Source organism: Podarcis erhardii, assembly GCF_964252035.2.
Source record: "Podarcis erhardii genome assembly, chromosome: 5".
In the NCBI taxonomy this organism is placed as follows: domain Eukaryota; kingdom Metazoa; phylum Chordata; class Lepidosauria; order Squamata; family Lacertidae; genus Podarcis; species Podarcis erhardii.
The window spans coordinates 29,867,595-29,886,532 of NC_138509.1; the positions used below are offsets into that span (position 1 = coordinate 29,867,595).

At 47.1% G+C, this 18,938-nt stretch overlaps 1 protein-coding gene across 1 annotated transcript; it reads left to right on the forward strand.

Moving 5' to 3' along the window:
• The first annotated feature begins 1,621 nt into the window (after positions 1-1,621).
• NEUROG3 (neurogenin 3) lies at positions 1,622-2,445 on the forward strand. The gene has a single exon (XM_081862027.1). It carries the CDS (start codon positions 1,709-1,711, stop codon positions 2,381-2,383), a length of 675 nt encoding a protein of 224 aa, XP_081718153.1. The 5' UTR covers positions 1,622-1,708; the 3' UTR covers positions 2,384-2,445.
• Positions 2,446-18,938: the final 16,493 nt, after the last annotated feature.

The following is an 18,938-nucleotide window of genomic DNA, read 5'->3' on the forward strand; positions in this document are numbered from 1 at the left end:
GAGCTAGTAAACTCTTTCTCAGCTTCACCTATTTCACAGGGTGGCTGCGAAGAAGAAGGAGAGATGACTTTAGATGTGTTTTTGCAAGCAACGTTGGGGGCAGAGAATAGGTTTAAAAAGATTTTCCCCAAGCTTTGTTTCCTTTTTAGTTTCTAAGTGGCTTTTCTTTCTCAAAACAGACAAAATACTCAGAGGACCACAGGTTAGCCCCCCTGGGGCTACTGCCTTCATGGGCTTCCCAGACTAGATATTAGTTCTGGAAACGGGGATGCTGTACTCAAGGAATTTCTTAGTTTGCAGGATGCATTTTCTACTGCGCATAAACCCGCTTGTAGCCCCTCCAAGAATCCACCTTAATTGCCGCACGTGCAAAGCAATCCTACACCCACCCACTTACCTGGGAGTAAGCCCCACTCAATTCAGTGGGCCTTACTTCCGAGTAGATATGTCTAGGATTGCGCAGCATGGGAGGAAAGATTCCAGAGTCCAAAGACCTCTTCTTGGCTAACGCATAAAAACGGAAGGTTAACATGCCATTAAATAAATACGTAAAAATAAACCAAACTGTACCGAAAAGAAAAGCGGCACGTGTGTTTTAGGAGTTTATTTGAAGAAGTTTTGCTGCCATTCTCCTTTTGAACCCCCGCCCCCCCCCCATCAAGGCGGCAGCTCTATCAGTGCTTGGCAATCTTGCGCTTCTGCTTGCGCGCCCGCGCGCACACGCACCTTGCCGTGAAGCGTCTCTATTGCGGGGGAGCTGCTGCTGCTGCTGCTGCTGAAGAGGCGACAGGGGCATCTCCCCCCCCCCCCAAGTTCTTTGTTGGGCCGCCAGCTGTGCAAGGGGCTCGCGTGGCTCAGCCCGGAGGCGCCTCTCTGATTGGCCTCTTGCGGGCGGTAACGAGACAGGCACGCTCCGAGCCGGCCTGATAAGATAAAGCGTGCCAAGCTGGACGCGCTTTGGCGAGGTGGCGGGGGTGAACCGGACGGGGGGGGGGCGGGGAGGAGAGGGAGGAGAGGACGGGACGGGACAGAGAAAGCACCACACGCTGCCCAGATCAGGAAACTCTGCATTGTCTCTGCGCCCTATATATAGGGGCTCCCGAGGCAGTCGTGTGCCCGACCTGCAGCCTCCACTCTCCTGCCGTCGGGGAAGGCGCTATCCTTGCCTCGCGCTCCAAGGTGGGCTGCTCCCAAAGCGAGATCGTCGCCTCTGGCTCAGGTAAGAAGATTCCCCCTGTGGATTCTGCGGAGCTGAATGCCTCTCATTGGAGAGGCGCCGGGAGCCGTCGATGATCTGGGCAGAGAGGTCAAGGCGCTTTGCATATGCCCAGAGGCTTCCTCTCCTCGTGCAGTCCTCTTCTTCTTAAGAGCTGCAAACTGGTTCGGGGGCTTAAAGAGCAGCTTATTTCTCCCAAGGGGGTGCAAAAAAGAAGAAGAAGTTGGTACTTGCCCATCGATTAATTATTTCAATGCCTTGCGTGAGGGCACATCTAAGTTCTTCTCCACAAAGCATCGAAGCTGCTTAGATTCCCTTTAGATTCCTGGGATCCCTGCTTGCAGCGCACCCACTTTCTCAACCCATTTCCCCAGGAAAGGGTCGCCCCCGTGGATGCGCCACCGCGCGCCCACAACCCTGCGCCATCTCTCCGGGTGCCTCCTTGCCACTAACGTGGCCCCCTCGCCCGGCTCTCTCCGCTTGCCTTGCAGGATGTCTCCCAAGACGGCCTCCTCTTCGCCAGCCTCGACCACCAGCGAGGGGGAGCCGCCCTCGTCAGGTATCTCCGACGACGACGCCTCCTTCGCCTCGTCTTCCCCTTTGCCGGGCGCCGGCGGCAGCCTGCCTTCGTCTCCCAGCCCCCGCCTGCTCCTGGTCGAGGTGGGCGCGCGGGCGGCGAAAGGGCGTCGGGGCCGAGGGCCCGGCAAGGGCGAGGGGCTGGGTCCCAGCAAGGCCAAGCGGAGCCGGCGCATGAAGGCCAACGACCGGGAGCGCAACCGGATGCACAACCTGAACTCGGCGCTGGACGCGCTGCGAGGCGTCCTGCCCACCTTCCCCGACGACGCCAAGCTGACCAAGATCGAGACGCTGCGCTTCGCGCACAACTACATCTGGGCGCTCACCGAGACCCTCCGCCTGGCCGACCAGAATCTGGCCGGCGCCGGGCCGGGCCCCGAGGTGGGCCCCGCTTTCCAGCAGCTGGGCGCCGGCTGCGACAGCCTGGCTGCCTGGCCCGCTTGCTGCCAGTGGGACGCCGCCTCGCTGGACTCGCCCGGCTCGCAAGAGGGCAGCCTCAGTCCCACGGACTCCTTCCAGGCGCCCCCCGGCGGGGGCCCTCTCCGTCTCAGGCGCCCCCCGGAGCGCGCGGTCTTCCCGGACTTCGTCTGAGCTGCCTAGTCTTGCCCGAGATCCCCTCCTCGACGGACTTCGTGCGCGCATGAACTGGGGCGGCTCGGCCGCTCGGCTCTCCGGCCAAGCGGGAGAGGAGAACGCTCTTCCTTCCACTAGATTCGCCTCAGCCTTTACCTTAAGAGGGAGAGCTCCCTCCACTTGGTCTGTGCAATTTTCCTGACAACGCCCCCACCCCCCACCCCTATTTTTTTTGGAGAAGCCAAGACAGGGCTGAAAATAAGACATGGTAGCCCTCAGAGCTAGGGATCGGGAACCTGGAGCCTCCAAGATGTGGTAGAACTGCAACTCCCATCATCCCTGGGCATTGGCTCCGCTGGGTGAATATGATGGAAGCTGAAATGCGACCGCGTCCGGAGGAACCAGGAGGACTCCCCTCTCTGCGCCAGAGACTTTCCAGATGGGGTGGTTTTCTCATCCGGAGACTGTGCAGCGGTCATATGCAGTGGCCTTGCCCCAGTTAGCATAAAACGTTAAGGGAGAAATTGCGTTTTCTCTAGGGCTCAAATGAAAGTACTGAATTGGGGTGGAGAGGAATGCCCCCCCCCAGCCTCCATAAGCATAAAATCTGGGTGTAACTCAAAGTCACCCTTTGGAGAGTTGCTCATGACATCACTAGGCAGCTAATTCCACTGCCTCATCCTCTTTGGTACTTAAAGATTTTATTCATACTGTACTTAAATAATAATAATAATAATCTGCACCCTATTGTAACAACACAGCAAGGTGCTCTCACTTAGTGTGGAATTCCAGCAAGGATACGCACCCCCTTTCCCCGTGCAGCAATGTCTTACCATTTCATGCCAACTTTTGCATCTCTTCCAATCTCACCCCCCCCCCCCATTTAGTTCTGGGTCCTAAAAGGAGAACACCTACTGATTCCGACCTTTTATGTTTGTTCTGGTGGGGTTGCACTGTATTGGAGGTAGTGTGGACAGCAGGCTAAATCAAAACACAGGGCCATCAGCACAAGCACAACTGTTCTCCATTGAAACCAATAGGACGTAAGGTGCTTCACTAGGCTGCATTCCCCACTGCCCCAAGCCCCAAATATCTCCATACTGAATGCAGTTGCTTAGAAACTGCTGCTTTCAGAGGGACCTTGCTTGGACATAGGAGCTCAGCCTTTTGCTTCTGGGAGGATGAATCTGGAATATTATCCAGCACAACTCCAGATTGATTGAAAATCTCTGTGAGCGTGTCTTGAAGAGAGGGTGAACCTGCTCTTTTAAACCACCGTCAAATCACTCACAGGGAAAATACATATTCAAGAGCACTTAATATATAGATTAGTTGCCCTTCGCTTTGAACCACCCTGTGGTTGAGTGGTTGTGGCTGTAATCCTATGCCTTATTCCCTGGGAGGAACACAATGGGACTTACTTCTGGGTCAACATGTATAGAATCAGCCTCTGAGAGTGGGATGTATGGGCTTTCCTTACCCAGTTTTCAACACGCGCTAAGGGTGGCATAATTTATGACAGAGCGTACGCTCTAAGAAAATGAGAAACAGTGGTGAGCATAAAACCTAGAGTGGTAGTTGCTCTGGGTGAATCAAGCAGCATGCAAAGGTGTGAACTTGTGTGTGTGTGTGTGTGTGAATGCAACTTGGACAGGCAGGTAAAATGTGTGTGGGGTTTGGAGGGGGGAGGTCAATGTGACCTTAAAGGGGATGTCACTCAGTGACAGATGGTCCAATTGGCATTTTCACTACAAGCCTTAACCCCTGGGAAACCACTCTCAGAGGAAACAGCCCTAGGTGGGATGGCCGGCTCTGCCATTAGACAGAATGAGGCAGCTGGCCAGGGCTGTGGGGGCACAGTAGCAGCAGGTCCCTTTTGAGATTCCCATGCTGTTCCCCTCTATTGGAGGACAGAGCTTTGCACATCACCCAAGCAGCTCTGTACATTCCCCCAAGCTAGCCCACAACAGCCCTTCGCTGTGGCACTGTCCTGCCACGAGTGTTGAAGTAAGATTCAGCAGTCAGTCTGACTGGCATCTGCCCATGAAATCTTATCCTTTGCCAGCAAAGCCAGCAGCAGACGGACCGGTGGCCCACCTCAGCATACAGCAGCAGCTTCCCATGCCCATACACTCCTCTAAGAAAGAGAAACAGCAAACTTATTTGCAATTAAAATTGAATTGAAAGCAGAGGGATTCACTGTGACAGTCCCTCTGAAGAGAGGACTTTCTCTACATGGGGAAGTGTGCATGTGTGTGAGGGGGGCAGAGAGAGAGTGTGTGTGAACATGTATGTGCTAAGTACACATGCATTTAATAAAAAGTCTCTGCCTTTTGGTACATTTCAGACTAAGACTGAAATACTATACCCACTTACCTGGGAGAAAGCAGCATGGAATCCAGTGGGATTTCCTTCTGAGTAGACATTTACGGAATAGCACTGCAAGCTCCTATTTTCCTGTAAAATGGTACCACGCGTGTAAGAAGCATTGATCCCTTCTTTTCGTACTGAAGATAATAATTTATAATAATTTCTCACTGTTTTGTATTTATTGATTATATTTCAGAACAAATATATGAATATATGAATATATTATATATACAGTATATATGTTTGGTACCGAAGATTATATTATATACATGTTGCGGAGTTACAATGGGGAGAATTAAAATGACTTTGCTGGTGGTGGGAATTAAATTTTCTTTGGGAAAAAAATATGGAAGTGGTCTCCTTTCAAACTTGATGAACACAGAGAACTTTCCAAATGCACATGCAAATGATAAGGATCCACCAATCGTCCTGAGGGCACCTTCACATGCAATTTAACACTGGAACATTCTGCCAGCAAATCCCAACAGGAGCAATCACAGTTTGGCACTTACTAAATGGAAGATACAACATCCACAGTAGGTCTGTTCTGCACCTGATGTCAAATGTAATTTTTTAAAGGAGAGCAAAGCCACTGATGATGTGGCCAAAGGATAAACTATAAAGTTATTGCTGCACAGATCCATAAACACAACATGACAAATACGTGTGTATCCATATTTTTGTCATATCAGAACAATCTTGTTTGTTTTAGCACCTGTTTTCCCCATTTCCATTTTTTTAAACCAGCTATGAAAACTTGAAATTTTGTACTTTTTGTATGTAGAGGCACTCTCATAATCTGAGACTCTAAGATGTTGTTTACTTAGCTTGTGTGCAAAACTGGCACTGAGTGGCTCAGTTGGTTAGAGCGTGGTGCTGATAATGCCAGGGTCACAGGTTTGATTCCTGTGTGGGTCGACTGCATATTCCTGCATTACAGGGGGTTGGACTAGATGATCCTCAGGGTCCCTTCCACCTCTACAGTTATATAGTATCAGAAGAATCGTTATTTGCATCAGCCACTAGCCATAGCAATAAAATAATAAAATAAAATGAACTGAAGATAGAGGTAAAAACTTAACTATACAAAATACATTCCGGAGGTTTACATCAATAATCAAATAACAGATCTTATTTTAATCGCCCCTAATTTTTTTTTGCAGTTTTTGCTGTCACCTGATTATCTTGATCTGCTAGAAGAAATGACACAGTAGCAATGGTTGAGCGACCCGGCATGGACAGTAGTAGAGGGGTAATAACCTCACTCCTCAAATCTTTATAAAGAGTGCAAGCCAGAAGCACATGAGCCACTGATTCAATACAGTGGTACCTCGGGTTAAGAACTTAATTCATTCCAGAGGTCCGTTCTTAACCTGAAACTGTTCTTAACCTGAGACACCACTTTAGCTAATGGGGCCTCCCGCTGCCGCCGTGCTGCCACCATGCAATTTCTGTTCTCATCCTGAAGCAAAGTTCTTAACCCAAGGTACTATTTCTGGGTTAGCGAAGTCTGTAACCTGAAGTGTCTGTAACCCAAGGTACCACTGAACTGCCATCTCCACATGGACATAACAATTTTTCCAGTGGAATTTTAAAAAAATCAACCCTCAAGTACAGCTGAAGGCAGCATTTTAAATCTTGCTTAAGTGAAAGCACGTCTGTATTTTAGAATTGTTAAATTTTGCAAATAGGGTGCCAATGTGTCAAAATGACTAGGTGGAAAATAATCATACCATGGACAAAATTTCCTTATCTTGGCCATATTATTCTGTCGCTCAATATCATATAGGCACGGTCTAATTAAATTGTTTGCTTTACTGAAGCCTGGTGTTAATAACTGTTGTGGTGGTAAACCAGAAAAGTAAAGCTTCTTTTGGTTGACAATTTTAGTCCAAGCGCTCTCATGACAATCTTGCAATACTAAGGGCAGTAGATCAGTGGGGTTTTAATTTAGCCAAAACCAATAATTAAATGTCCTACACCAAGTCTGTAATTCAACGGAGGGGAGATTAGCCTCCAGGCATAATGAAGCAATTGGAACACGGGATGAAACAGGGAAAAAAAAATGCCTTAGGAACTTAGATTGAACAGTTTCTGTAGATCCAAGGTGAGTGTCTGTCCAAATCTGAGCCCTGTATAATAACTGTGCTGGGGGTTTAGCTTTAAACACTTCAAGTGCTGGTGGTATGTGATTGGCACCTTTTGGATGGAAAAAGCATGTCAGAATTTTGGCGCTTTGAGACGCTTCTTCCTTTGCATATTTCTGATGTGCTCCCCATGAACCTATTGACTGAAAAATAAGGCTGAGGTGTTTAAAGACTTTAACTTGTTCGATCAACTGATTTTCCATATGCAATCTATGGGCCCTATAGTTTCTTGAAAACAAAATGATTTTAGTTTTCTTGTCATTCACAGCCAGCTGTTCTCTTTGGCAGTATCCTGAGAATGCCCTCATAAATCTTTTTAGGCCCATTTTTGTCTGAGATAGAAGTACCGCATCATCTGCGTATAGTAATATAGAGATGACTTTTGTGGCCAATTTAGGGGCATGATACTCTGGGGATGTTAAACTCTGAACAGTATCCTTTATATATAAATTAAATAGAGTGGGAGCTAGGATACAACCTTGTTTAACTCCCTTTGTGGCTGGTATGGATCCTGTGAGCTGCCCATTTGTAGAGCAACACACTTTCAGCACAGTGTTTTTATATAAACATTTACTTCAGTTATATATATATGAGTCTAATTCCTTGTCCCTCTCATCCAGAGATGGGTGAGTTGCTGGCAGATTCAGAAGTCTACAGGACTGGAAACAATTCACTTCTGTCCTCTCTGCCCAGTGGCTTCCAGCCCACTGAATTCTAGCTTCCATCACATCAATGGCCATTTGACCATAGCTTTCAATGTAATTTGAAGAACACCCAACGAAACCTACAGCCCTGCAAGATTGGGTGGCCTTTTAGGAGAACTACCCAGTGGCTGCAGTTCTGGCAATATATCTGCACATTCCTCTCTTCCTCCAAGAAACACAGTCACCCATTTGTTGGTGCTCCTCAGCGCACAAGCAAACAGCCTCCTGGCTCTACAAAAGCTTCCCAGTTTATTTCAAAAGTGATATATGGCCCCAATCAAAACCCGGATGAAGGTTAACTAGCAAACACACAGATGAAGGAAGGTGTTGTTTCATTCCTGGGGGTTTGACTGAGTAGCCTGAGATTAATGCGTAATTGGTGGTGTTTTTGCAGAGCTCGAAGGAAGAGCAACGCTTGCACCTGGAGCTGCAGGTGGAGCTGTTTATAGGCAGCAAAGGAGGCCCAGCCACTGACGTTTCACAAAAGCCTCTCCAGTACACCAAAGCTCTCCCAATGTGGGGGGCATGGCTGATATTTCAAGTGGATAATAGTTGTTATATAAGGTTGCCTCTTGGCGTTTCCCATGGGACCCCAGGAGGCTGGCAAGAAGTGTGCTGCAGACAGTGAGCGCTGGAACTCTGAGGTGACCTGCTTCTATTCTGTCTCTGCCGTTGGACACAGTATGCCTTTGGCTGCCAGTTTCTGGGAATCACGTGGGGAGGCTGCTGTTGTGCTCCCATAGGCATCTGGTTGTCCACTGTGAGAACTGGGTGTTGGACTAGATAGGCCATTGGCCTGACCCATCAAGGCTTTTCTTATGCTGGTGGAAGACAACTAGAGACTGGGGCACTGCATGGTACATGCTGGTATCTGAAAGTCCTGGGTATTTAAAAAAAACAAAAAAACCCAAGCCAGAGAAATTTCCCTTTTCAACTACAGTCGTATCTTGGTTCTCCAACGCCTTGTGACTTGAATGTTTTGGCTCCCGAACGCCACAAACCCAGAAGTGAATATTCCAGTTTGTGAACGATTTTTGGAAGCCAAACGTCCGACGTGGCTTCCATGGCTTCCGATTGAGTGCAGGAAGCTCCTGCAGCCAATTAGAAGCCATGCCTTGGTTTTCAGAAGTTGAACAGACTTCTGGAACAGATTCCATTTGAGAACCAAGGTACAACTGTATGGGCAATTGAAGACAGGAATTATATTTTAAAAGTTGGGGTGTGGGGATAGATTCTCAAATCAAAATTTCCACGCTCAAATGTAATAGTAATAACAGTCCATAGACTTCTAATTTGATGCCTCCTGCAGCATCTCCAGTCATGGGTGCTGTTGCATTTAAGATTTTAACAAACCAAACTAAAACCTAAGCATGAAAGTGTTAAAATTGGCAAGATGATTCTGAATTTTATTGCCTTAAAAAACCATCAAAATATAAGCCTCAATTGTTTCCCAATAGAACTCTAAATGTACTAACCTTGGCTAGGATGCCCCCTAATTTCAAAAAAGCAAACTTCACAGTCGACACAGTGGGAGGCAGCGACACTCCTGAGCACCATGAAGGCCACCAGAGGGGAGAGTGATCATGTGCTCAAAATGCTACTTATGGGTTTCCCACAGGCATCTGGTTGGCCACTGTGTGAATGGGATGTTAGACTCGATGAGCCATTGGCCTAATCCAATGGGACTCTTCTTACGTTTGCTGAATTGGTGGGAGATTTCATTCCAATTTTCTAGAGCTAAACAGCTTGGTGGGTGTTGGTTCTTAAGTACAAGTTGGATCAAGGTCTAAGCTTCAGGGGAAGAGTGGGGTGTGGAAACAACCAAACATTATGTGTCGTTGTGCATAGAATGGAGTGGGCAGTTGTGGCCCTTAAAGCCATTCTATCTGGCCTTCAGCACTCTCCCAAGGGCTACACTCCTTCCTTAGCCATACCACCTCTTGTCAGGCCACACCAATCACCAGACATGCTTGTACCCTCCTTGAATTTTTCTGTCTGTCTGGACTGTGTCTGTGAACTCTGATCATGCCTTTTGCTTCCCTGGATGGAGGTAGAGAACAGTGCATGAGTTTCATGGAAACTAGCCTACTGTACCAAGTTAACATTGACATTTGTTGCTCTGCCTCCTTTTGCCTCTGATCTTGCCTGAATGGCCTGGCCCATTTCACCACCTAAGGTGGAACGGGAAGGTGCAGCCCCCTCCCTCTGCTGCCACCCTTCCACCGTTGTCTGTCTCAGGAGACAATGGAGGAGGGCGTCTTCAGGGGTGAAGTCAAACTGTTAGAAGTTGCAGCGCCTGCTGTGGCTGTAGAGTCCGATACGGGAGAGGCATGCTTTGTTGTAGTCGGGGCGGGTAAAGGCTTATGGCTGTGCTGCTGCAGATTACACCATGATATTTCTTCTGTCTGCGCTCCTCCCAGCGGTCATTCCTCCTCTGGTCACTGCTGTGGATACACAACCTGTCTGTCTGTCTCCAGGCACTGTGGTGGTCTGCAAGGGATTCCCACACAATGGGGTTGATGTTGCCAGCCTTCATGTCATGTTTACAGACATCTTTGTAATGCAGAGTTGGTCTGCCATGGGCCTGGTGGCTGAAGCCCTGTAGAGCACACTTCTCCACCAAAGCTTTGCTTATCGGGGTCGTGCAGCTGAGGCTTCTGGGTTCTGCTGAGATCTCGCAAGAGGTCCACAAGATCGCACCGGAACCTGGAACCTGCATTCCCTACCCTTCTTGCTTCCCCGGCACTTGCTTCTTCCACCACAGAAGAAGTGAGAAGTGGAAGTGGTGACGAGATGTTGTGTGAAGCCACCGCTGCCCCTTCTCCTCTGGCAGCAGGGACCCACCGGATTCTGCCACTTGAGGCAGGTGCCTCAATCTGCTTCATGGACAGGCTGGCCCTGAATCCTAGTGTGTGACCCTCTGATGGATGCCTAGCATGGAATGCAGCTCTCACACTGAAAAAGATTCCCCATCCCTGCTACAGATTATGACATCAGGGAGAGCCATTCTTAGTTGTCTGGAGAGAATGACATTATAGGGAAGCCGGCCTAAGAATTAGGTAGCTTACTGAAGGCCAGAGTTGCATGTGGCTTCAATACACCTTTTCGCATCACAGTCTGGTGCATGTTGTCGAGCTTTGAGTGGGTTGTGTATAGAGAGTTGGTCTCTCTAAAATATAACTTGGGTAGCATACAGTTTGCTTTCACTCAAAGTACAGGATAATTTTGCAAAGCCAATCCAAGGGATTGTCTTACTGCTCTCTTTTTCTGTAGAATCATCTCAGTTTTATCCAGGGATTTTTTGAAAAAGGGAAATTGCTGCCTGCCTTGCAGAGATTTCCCCCTTCTCCACCCGAGAGGCTTTGTCTGGGTTAAAGAATGCCCAGCCTAAAACCCATGAATCTTGGAGCTTTCCCCCCTCCTTCTTCACCCTGTCCTCCTCCTCCTCCTTTTTCACCACCACCACCACCACCACCACCACCTCCTCCCCAGACTCAGTTTGCAGGAGGTAGATTTATGGTGCCTCCTTTTTCTCTCCATTCTCCCACTGCCTCTTTTGCAATGCAGCCCATTAACAAAGGGAGGCTTCTGGGCCAAAAGGCGATTGTCATGCTAACTGATGTCAGCAGGGGCCCATTTGCCAGCCAGCAAAGAGAGGCTATTGAAGCAATTTGTAGAACAAAAGAAATTTGGTTATTGGGGGACAAAAGCACATGCACTTCGCTCCCTCCCTCCACCAACCCTGCTCCAGAAGAAAAGGCAAAGCTTGCAAAACAACAGCCCAAGCTGGGATCTCTGCAGGCCTGGGATTGTTGTGGACCCTCCACTTGGAATGACTTTCACTTCTCAGCTCAGAGCATTGATTCTCCCTGCCCTGAGGGTCACGTTAAATGAGGTGCCCTGCTTCCGAGGGTGGCCAGGGTGACTTTCTGCCCATCCTCTTAATCTGATGTGTGCAGGAGACGGTGGGCCTCAGCCTCTGAAGTCAGGAATTCAGCCAAAACTTAATGAAGAGATAGACGCTTTATGGGAGGAGATGTAGGACTCGGACTCCGTAAACCCAGACTCACTAACTCGCCTGAATGGGTGGCATTTGCTTCCACGCACTGCGATTGGTCGGTCATTTGGGGAAAACAGCTCAGAAAAGAGGGGGTTGGACCCTATGCTTTGGCAAGGCTTGTCCCTGCCCCCCATTCTCAGTTTCTATCTGAATGGCATCCTGACCCCTACACACATTTACTGAGAAATACATTCCATTGATCTCAATGGAACACATTTCCAAGTAAGTACTTTGGCACTGGGGCTTTTTGATAAAGGCTATTTAATTAATGAATGGATCCAGCAATGCCTGGTGACCTGAAAAAAGGTGAGTCATAGGGTCACTGGTCATTAACCCACCTGCACATACCCTAAAACTTCCTTCTCCCCAGCTTTATAGATGCTTGTCAGCTCCTGCCAAATCCTTAGATTCTTTTTATTGTGTTCTCTTGCACCCCTCCTTTCCTAATCCCAAATCTTCTTTCTTTCCTGAGCACCTAGACTATGGTCTAGGGTGGCCTCTAAATCTTACTCGCTCCCCCCAAAACAAAATCCTTTTAGGCTGCAATCCTTTACACACTTGCCTAATAGTAAGCCATGTTGAATACAGTAGGATTTGCTTCTGAGTGCATAGGATTCAAATATGCATAGGATTGCACTGCTAAGAGTTTATTTCATTTGTACTTTTCCTCTAAGGACCTTCAGGTGGTATATGCTGTTCTTCAAACTCCCATTTTATCCACTCCACTACCTAGAGATGTAAGAAGCATAGGAACACCAAAATACTATGCTGTCCACCTAGCCCAGTGTTGTCTACTACTATGACCAAAGGGGCTCTGAGACAGAGCTCTTTTCTGTCAACTGCTGCCAGATCCTTTTTTTGAACAAACTGGAGATGGCAGTTGGCTCTCACCTGCACTCAGCTCTCACCTGTGGCTGCTAGAAGCTGTCAGCATGCGACAGCAGCCACACCCCAGGAATGGCTTTGACTGGCTAGCTAAAGCAGGTGGGGGTAGTCAATGGGTGTAAAACCCTCGGTGAGTCTGGGACTTCCCCTGCATGCGAAGACAGGCTCCAGTGGGTGGAGTGGATGAGACCAATAATGGGTCCAATGGCCAAGAAGCCATTTTCTGCACATGTTGTAGAGGTAAGTGAGAGGTAAATGGAGCTCATAAACTTAGGAAGGTAGCCCATCTAGGAGAAGGAAAATTCTGACCCAAGACCTCCGCTGCCTTGCAGAACATCTTTGGGAGAATAAAAGGCTAAGGAGTAAACCCTGCACAAATCTGGAGTAGAGTAGAGATGGTACCCTGTGCACCATCTTCTGGCAACTCCTGCAGCCAAACATTACCCCTTCTTCCTAAACATAATTCAATATTCAGTTTTAATTAGATATAAGTTTCTATACCATTCTCACTATAATCTAAGGAATTATTTAGTTGTTGCTGCTGCTGCTGTAGCAGCAGCATTTTGAATAGCATCTGTGCCTTGATGCCTGCCACATTCCTGCTGGTTAATATGCTTCCTCCTCCTCTCTCTCTCTCCTTGGCTTGCCACAACAGTAAAGCACCAATCACCCAAAAATATGAACTATTAGTAAAGAGGCTAAGGCAGGAGTGGCCAGTGTGGTGGTGCACTTCTGATGTTATTCAGGGACAATGGGTCCAACAACCTCTAGAGGGTGCCATGTTGACAACCCTGGGGCATCTTTACCCAACATTGGATTATAGAGGGTTCATGCGGGGCACAAAGGAAGCATCAATATGAGAGATTTTTTAATCTCGAAATTGAGTTTAGATATCTGTTGGTGATTTTGAACTGTCTGCATCTTCTGCTATGCTATTTGTTGAGAGATGCCATATTTTGCTTGTGTCTTGTTATGCCAGCAAGTCACCTGCCATCTCGCCAATTCTAGGATACTTATATAAGCTTCAAATCTGGTGGAAAGAAGTGCTCCCTCCCCACATCTTCCAGCTTCTCGCCGCAAAGCCCTTTCCTTCTCCTTTAGCAAAGAACCTCCAGCCAATTATTTTGGCAATGAGCAAAGCAAATGAAACAGAGTGGGTGCATTGCCTGCACATTGCTTTGGCCCCTGAGCTTAGTACCAGCTTCTCTGTCGTTAAGGAACACCACAAGTTTGTGTGGTGCTGGGAGAATCTCTCTGCAAAAGAATGCCAAGTGTATAAAGACCATTTTGTGGAGCAAAGGCCGTTAGAAGGGAAGGGAAGCCACTGGCCATGGTGCTGAAATATGAGAGCCACCGCAAGGAGCTTTCACAAACTACACCAAACTGCTGTGGATGTGTCAAGCCAGTGCCACCAGCTGCCCTCCCAGTTTCTTCAGCCACTAGCTGGTTATGCTTGTTTGTAATGACCTAAACCAGAGGTTTTCAACCTTTTTGAGCCCATAGCTCCCTTGACCAGCTACATTCTTTCTGTGGCACCCCATTTGGGGGGGGGGCTCAGGAGCCCAGTTATGTCACCCCTTGCCTGCAGAGCTGGCAGCCCCTCAGTGCTTTTCGAGCACCCTACCTTGTGGAGTGTTCCCTCAGCCTCCTCTCCCTGGGAGTATTCTGGGCAGCAGCAGCAGTAGCTGCCCCTGGTCTCCGAGCTACCCCCCTGCCCCAAAGAGAGGTGCCTCTTCACACTACTCCACAGGGGCTTGGAAGCACCCCCTGGGAAGCACCTCCTGGTCAGCACCTGAGGCACCATTTGCCTGGGGAGCTTGTAGCCAGGGCTGCTGCAACAAACAGCTGTGCAAGCCTTTGGGTGGCAGAGAAGCAAAAGGGCATCAGAGGAAGGAGGGAAAAGAAAGAGGGACAATGTTGCCTGCGGCACCCATAACCATCCTTCAAGGCACCCCAGGGTGCCATGGTGCACTGGTTGAAAACCACTGAAAACAGTTGTTGCTCAGTGTTCATCTGTAATCTGTGTCACCTTTTCCTTTTGGGCATCACAAACCCAAGCTCTGCCAGCCGCCAGCTACTGATTGTAATATATGAAGCTGTTCTAAGCATTCCTGTTTAACATGGGGTGCATTGATTATTATACAGGGTTAATATCTACTCCTTGCTCCCTCAACTGTTGATGTTTTATTGAAGCTGTGAAGCTAAATTCAGGTGAAATAGACTTTTGTGTGTGAAATACTATGCATCTGGGCACCTGCTAGGTGGGGAAAGTGGCTCATCAGTTCATTTGTGTTTCACATCCCTTGTCAAGCAGAAAAGAGATTTATGCTGGGGTGGGATCTCCCCGCCCCCGCAAACCTATTGGGTCTTTAGCACCAGCAATAAAACCCCTGGGCTGTCCATCACACCTACCTCACCTCCAGCTAGTTCTGTTCCCATCTGTCCCATCTATATCCCACATATAGGATATAAACTTCCAAGAGATGCTATGGTTCTAGCTCCTAAACTGTATGGAAACAGAAAATATCTGAATCAGGGATTGGGAACCAGGGATGTAGCTCTATCACTCTCACCATGAGCCCTGATCAGGCTGGCTAGGCCTGGAGAGACTTGGAGTACAACCACCCCTGAATGGCCACAGGTTCCCCACTTCTGTAGCCTGCACATTCTGTTGTTATCTGTGGGGACCATGATGCAGCTTGCAAAAGGATGGAAGTTCATCCTAAGACCAAAACAATGGTTTGCTAGAGTGTGAAACTGGTTTAATGGAAAATGTAACCTACTGTCGTCATCAAAATAAAATACCGCCCCCTCAAAATCATAGATACTTTAGGCAAATAATTATCCTTTTGAGTAAAAGAAAACGGGGCATAAAGAATGGAATCTAGCAAGATGTAGATATTGCAGAGCTCAGAAAAGTTGTTAGTAAGTTGTTTTTAAAAAGAAACAACTTTAAAGCTAGTTCTTTAAACGTATTCACTTAAGTGGGTTTTACGGCACTGCAGCCTCCTTTTTGAGCCTTGCTCTGTATACTGTGGGGAAATTTACAACTTTTAGAGAAGCGAATAATGTTTTAGGGTTTTGAATGCATCTCCCAACCCCCACCGCTTTGCTTCCACATTATTCAGTTAATCATTGCTTGAACTGGTTGCTATGGTTTTGGCAAGCCCATGGAGACTTTATAATGAAGACTGAAAGACTCTTCCATTTATCTCTGCTCAATGTTTAGCACATGATAGTTTCATTTCTGTTCACCAGGCAGCTCCAATGCCATCATTACAACCAAGGTTTCTTTTTGCCCTTTTCAATGTCTAATGAAGTGGTGACCAATTGGAACACTTCCATTTCTGTGGGTGTACAGAATACTGCATCCATGCAACACTTTAAAAATTACACAGCAGCTTGTTTCAAAAGAAAGAACAAAAGGAAATTCAGAAAATAGCAAACCCTTGTCAAAATTGATTAAAAAAAGAAAATAAAACCTCTTGTACCCAATGCAGCTAAAATTACTTGAGTCTAAGTGCCATTGCCTTTTATGGGATTTAGTCATGGCCAACTTTAGCTGGGACCAGAGTCAGCCTATATGAATGATCTCTGTTATATCTATTCGGACCAGGATCTAGAGCAGGCATGGAGAACCTATGGCCTTCCTAATGTCATTGAGCTCCAAGCCTCATCTGTGGGATATTTACAATGCAGTCAAACCAACAACGCATGTTTGCTAGATAGGCACATGATAGAAGCCGACACTCACAGAGTTTTCTTGTACATTTGCTAGGGAGAACTCTGTGAGAGACAGCCCCACTGTGCCCTAACAGGGGGAGGGCATAGTCATATATATTGTCCTTACCTGCCTGGGCACATCCTATTTCTTCTCTTACTCCTACACCTTCATCATCAAGCCAGAAATGTGAGAACAATCTGCATGTCTGAGCTCCAATGCTCAGACACCATCTTAAGTTAGATTTAAGCATGCCTATGTAACTGAATTACCATTTGAAGCTGGCCTTAACAAAGCTGCTGTATCTGTCATTCTGCAGCAGTGAGTCAATGTTCTTTTTACCTTTCACAAGACTGTTTGTGTGATTATTGTTTGAAGGGGGGGAAAGGGGGAAATACCAGGAGAATCCATTCTGCCTTAAAGCATCCTGGATTACTTAAGCTAAAAGGCTAAAAACGAATAGCTAATAAATATATCCTCTCCTGGCATTTGTACACATCCCTACGCCATCAGCCCCAGCCAATATGGCCACTTTTTTTGGAATGATGGGAGTTGTAGTCAAATAAAATCTGGAGAGCAATAGGATCTCCATCTGTGAACTAGAGAGATCTGTGTATACACACACACACACACACACACACAGAGAGAGAGAGAGAGAGAGAGAGAGAGAGAGAGAGAGAGATTTTCTAAAAGCAGATGGAGGTGTATGACTGGTTTCTCTGCTGCTTAACATCCTTTTACATCTTTTTGGATGTTCTCCAGAGGATCTTTGAGGAATTGGGTGGGGGGAGGCCTGAGAAGCTGCTTCTAGAAGATGAAACCGAGAAGCCCCAGTACACATATGGAACACCACACACAAAGCTTAGGATCTTGGCTATAATGAATGAAAAGTAGCGACACTGAATGGCTTCATTACAAAGCGGGTTATTGATTTTACAACACTGGGAGAAACAGCTTTTCTACTGATCATTTGTTAGGAATTCTTTATGATGAATAACAGTATAGATCATAAGAAACACCGGACATCTATTCAGCCCACATTCTTATAGGCTAAGACCTCCTCTGCTCACCCTGCTAGTCTCTGTTCACTTCCATGGAAGGGATGGCTGTGTGCCTCAAAAACAGGTATGTGCAAAGAGATGAGTCTGCAAAGCCGCTCTCTCCATTGCTGTGAATGGGGAAGCATATTCACACAGATGCTTTATGTGCGCACACTGGAGTATATGTGGGTTAAAGCACCTCTAGGGGGCACTGTGCAAGAAGGATAACCCCAAAGCAGCCATGTTGTTATTAAAGAGTTCACAGCGCTGAAGCAAAGAGCCTTTGTTTCATACCCCAGTCAGCAGGGTGCATCACATTAGAAAGTTGACAGTTGCAACAAGTACAGGGTTAAATTCACACAACTACTCTGGAGTCTTGAAATGGCCACATGTGTCAGCTTCCTGTCCATTGCAAGACAGATATTTAAGACGGATGCCAGGCACCAGTTTCATGTTTCTGCATGCCACTGGAAATGGCCCCCCAAATAGGCTTGCTGCACCATGCAACCTCTCCCCACTTAAATATTGTTTGTGGTACCCTGCTTGCAGGCCATCAGCCAAAACATCTGGCTACTTCAGGGATGGTGTGAATTAGTCATAGCCCATGTTCGGCAGCTTTTTCATGGAGCAGCAGTGTGAATTATGACATAAACTGGGCATCACCTGGACTGCGTCAGCTCATGAGAAACTCTGTGAAGTTCCACATGACTCCCATTGTCAACATATCAAATTGGGAGTGGTCCTAAATTCATATTGCTACAGCTCCTCAACTGTTGTTGTTGTTGTTGTTGTTGTTGTTGTTGTTGTTGTTGTTGTTATTAAAAAAAACCATTGCCACAACAATTTCAAATAATGCAGTGCCATTCTCCATGATGCAAGGAACTCCAATCCCATTTGCTGTAGAAATGTAAGAATTGGGATTCTTTCACATGAGCAGATCTCTCTCTCTCTCTCTCTCTCTCTCTCTCTCTCTCTCTCTCTCCTCTTTTCCAGCTTATAATGACAATCCAAAGAGTTCCTGATAGGGTTTTAAAAGATGCTTATTCATTCACTGTCCACCAAGCATGAAAATCCAGCTCATTTGTTTCCTTTCTTCATGCAAACGACCTCACAGGGTTCAGTTCAAGCTAAAGCCAGTTGCTGAAAACTTGTCACTCACACATTTAACTCCTTTTTGTTGGCCTCTTTCTATTTTTGTTCTTCTTGGTCTCCGCCTCCTCCGCAGCCCCACCCACTCCAGCAGTCACAAAAGGAAGTCTGGGAATCTCTTTAAAGCTGCAGCGCCTCCCTTTAAAAATTAATACCAAACCAAAACAGTAGCTTGAAAGGAAATGGCAAACATGTATAAGATAGAAACTTCCGTCTCGTCTGGTCAGCGGTCTACATGCTGTTGAATTTAAAAGAGGAAATAGTTGGGGTTGAAATCTGAGCAGATATGACAAGAGGTCTCTGTCTGTCTTTGGGCATAAGTCAAGTGTCAGCCCATTGAAATGAAGTGCCTTTTTCTTACCCTATAAATGGCAGTTTGCAACTCACAATAGTTGCATTGAAACCAGCTATTTGGGTCAAGGAGTCGTGTACAAACTTTACAGACCAGCACCCTCTCTTTCCATATTATATCTGCGAAGGGGTCCTCCCATGATTAA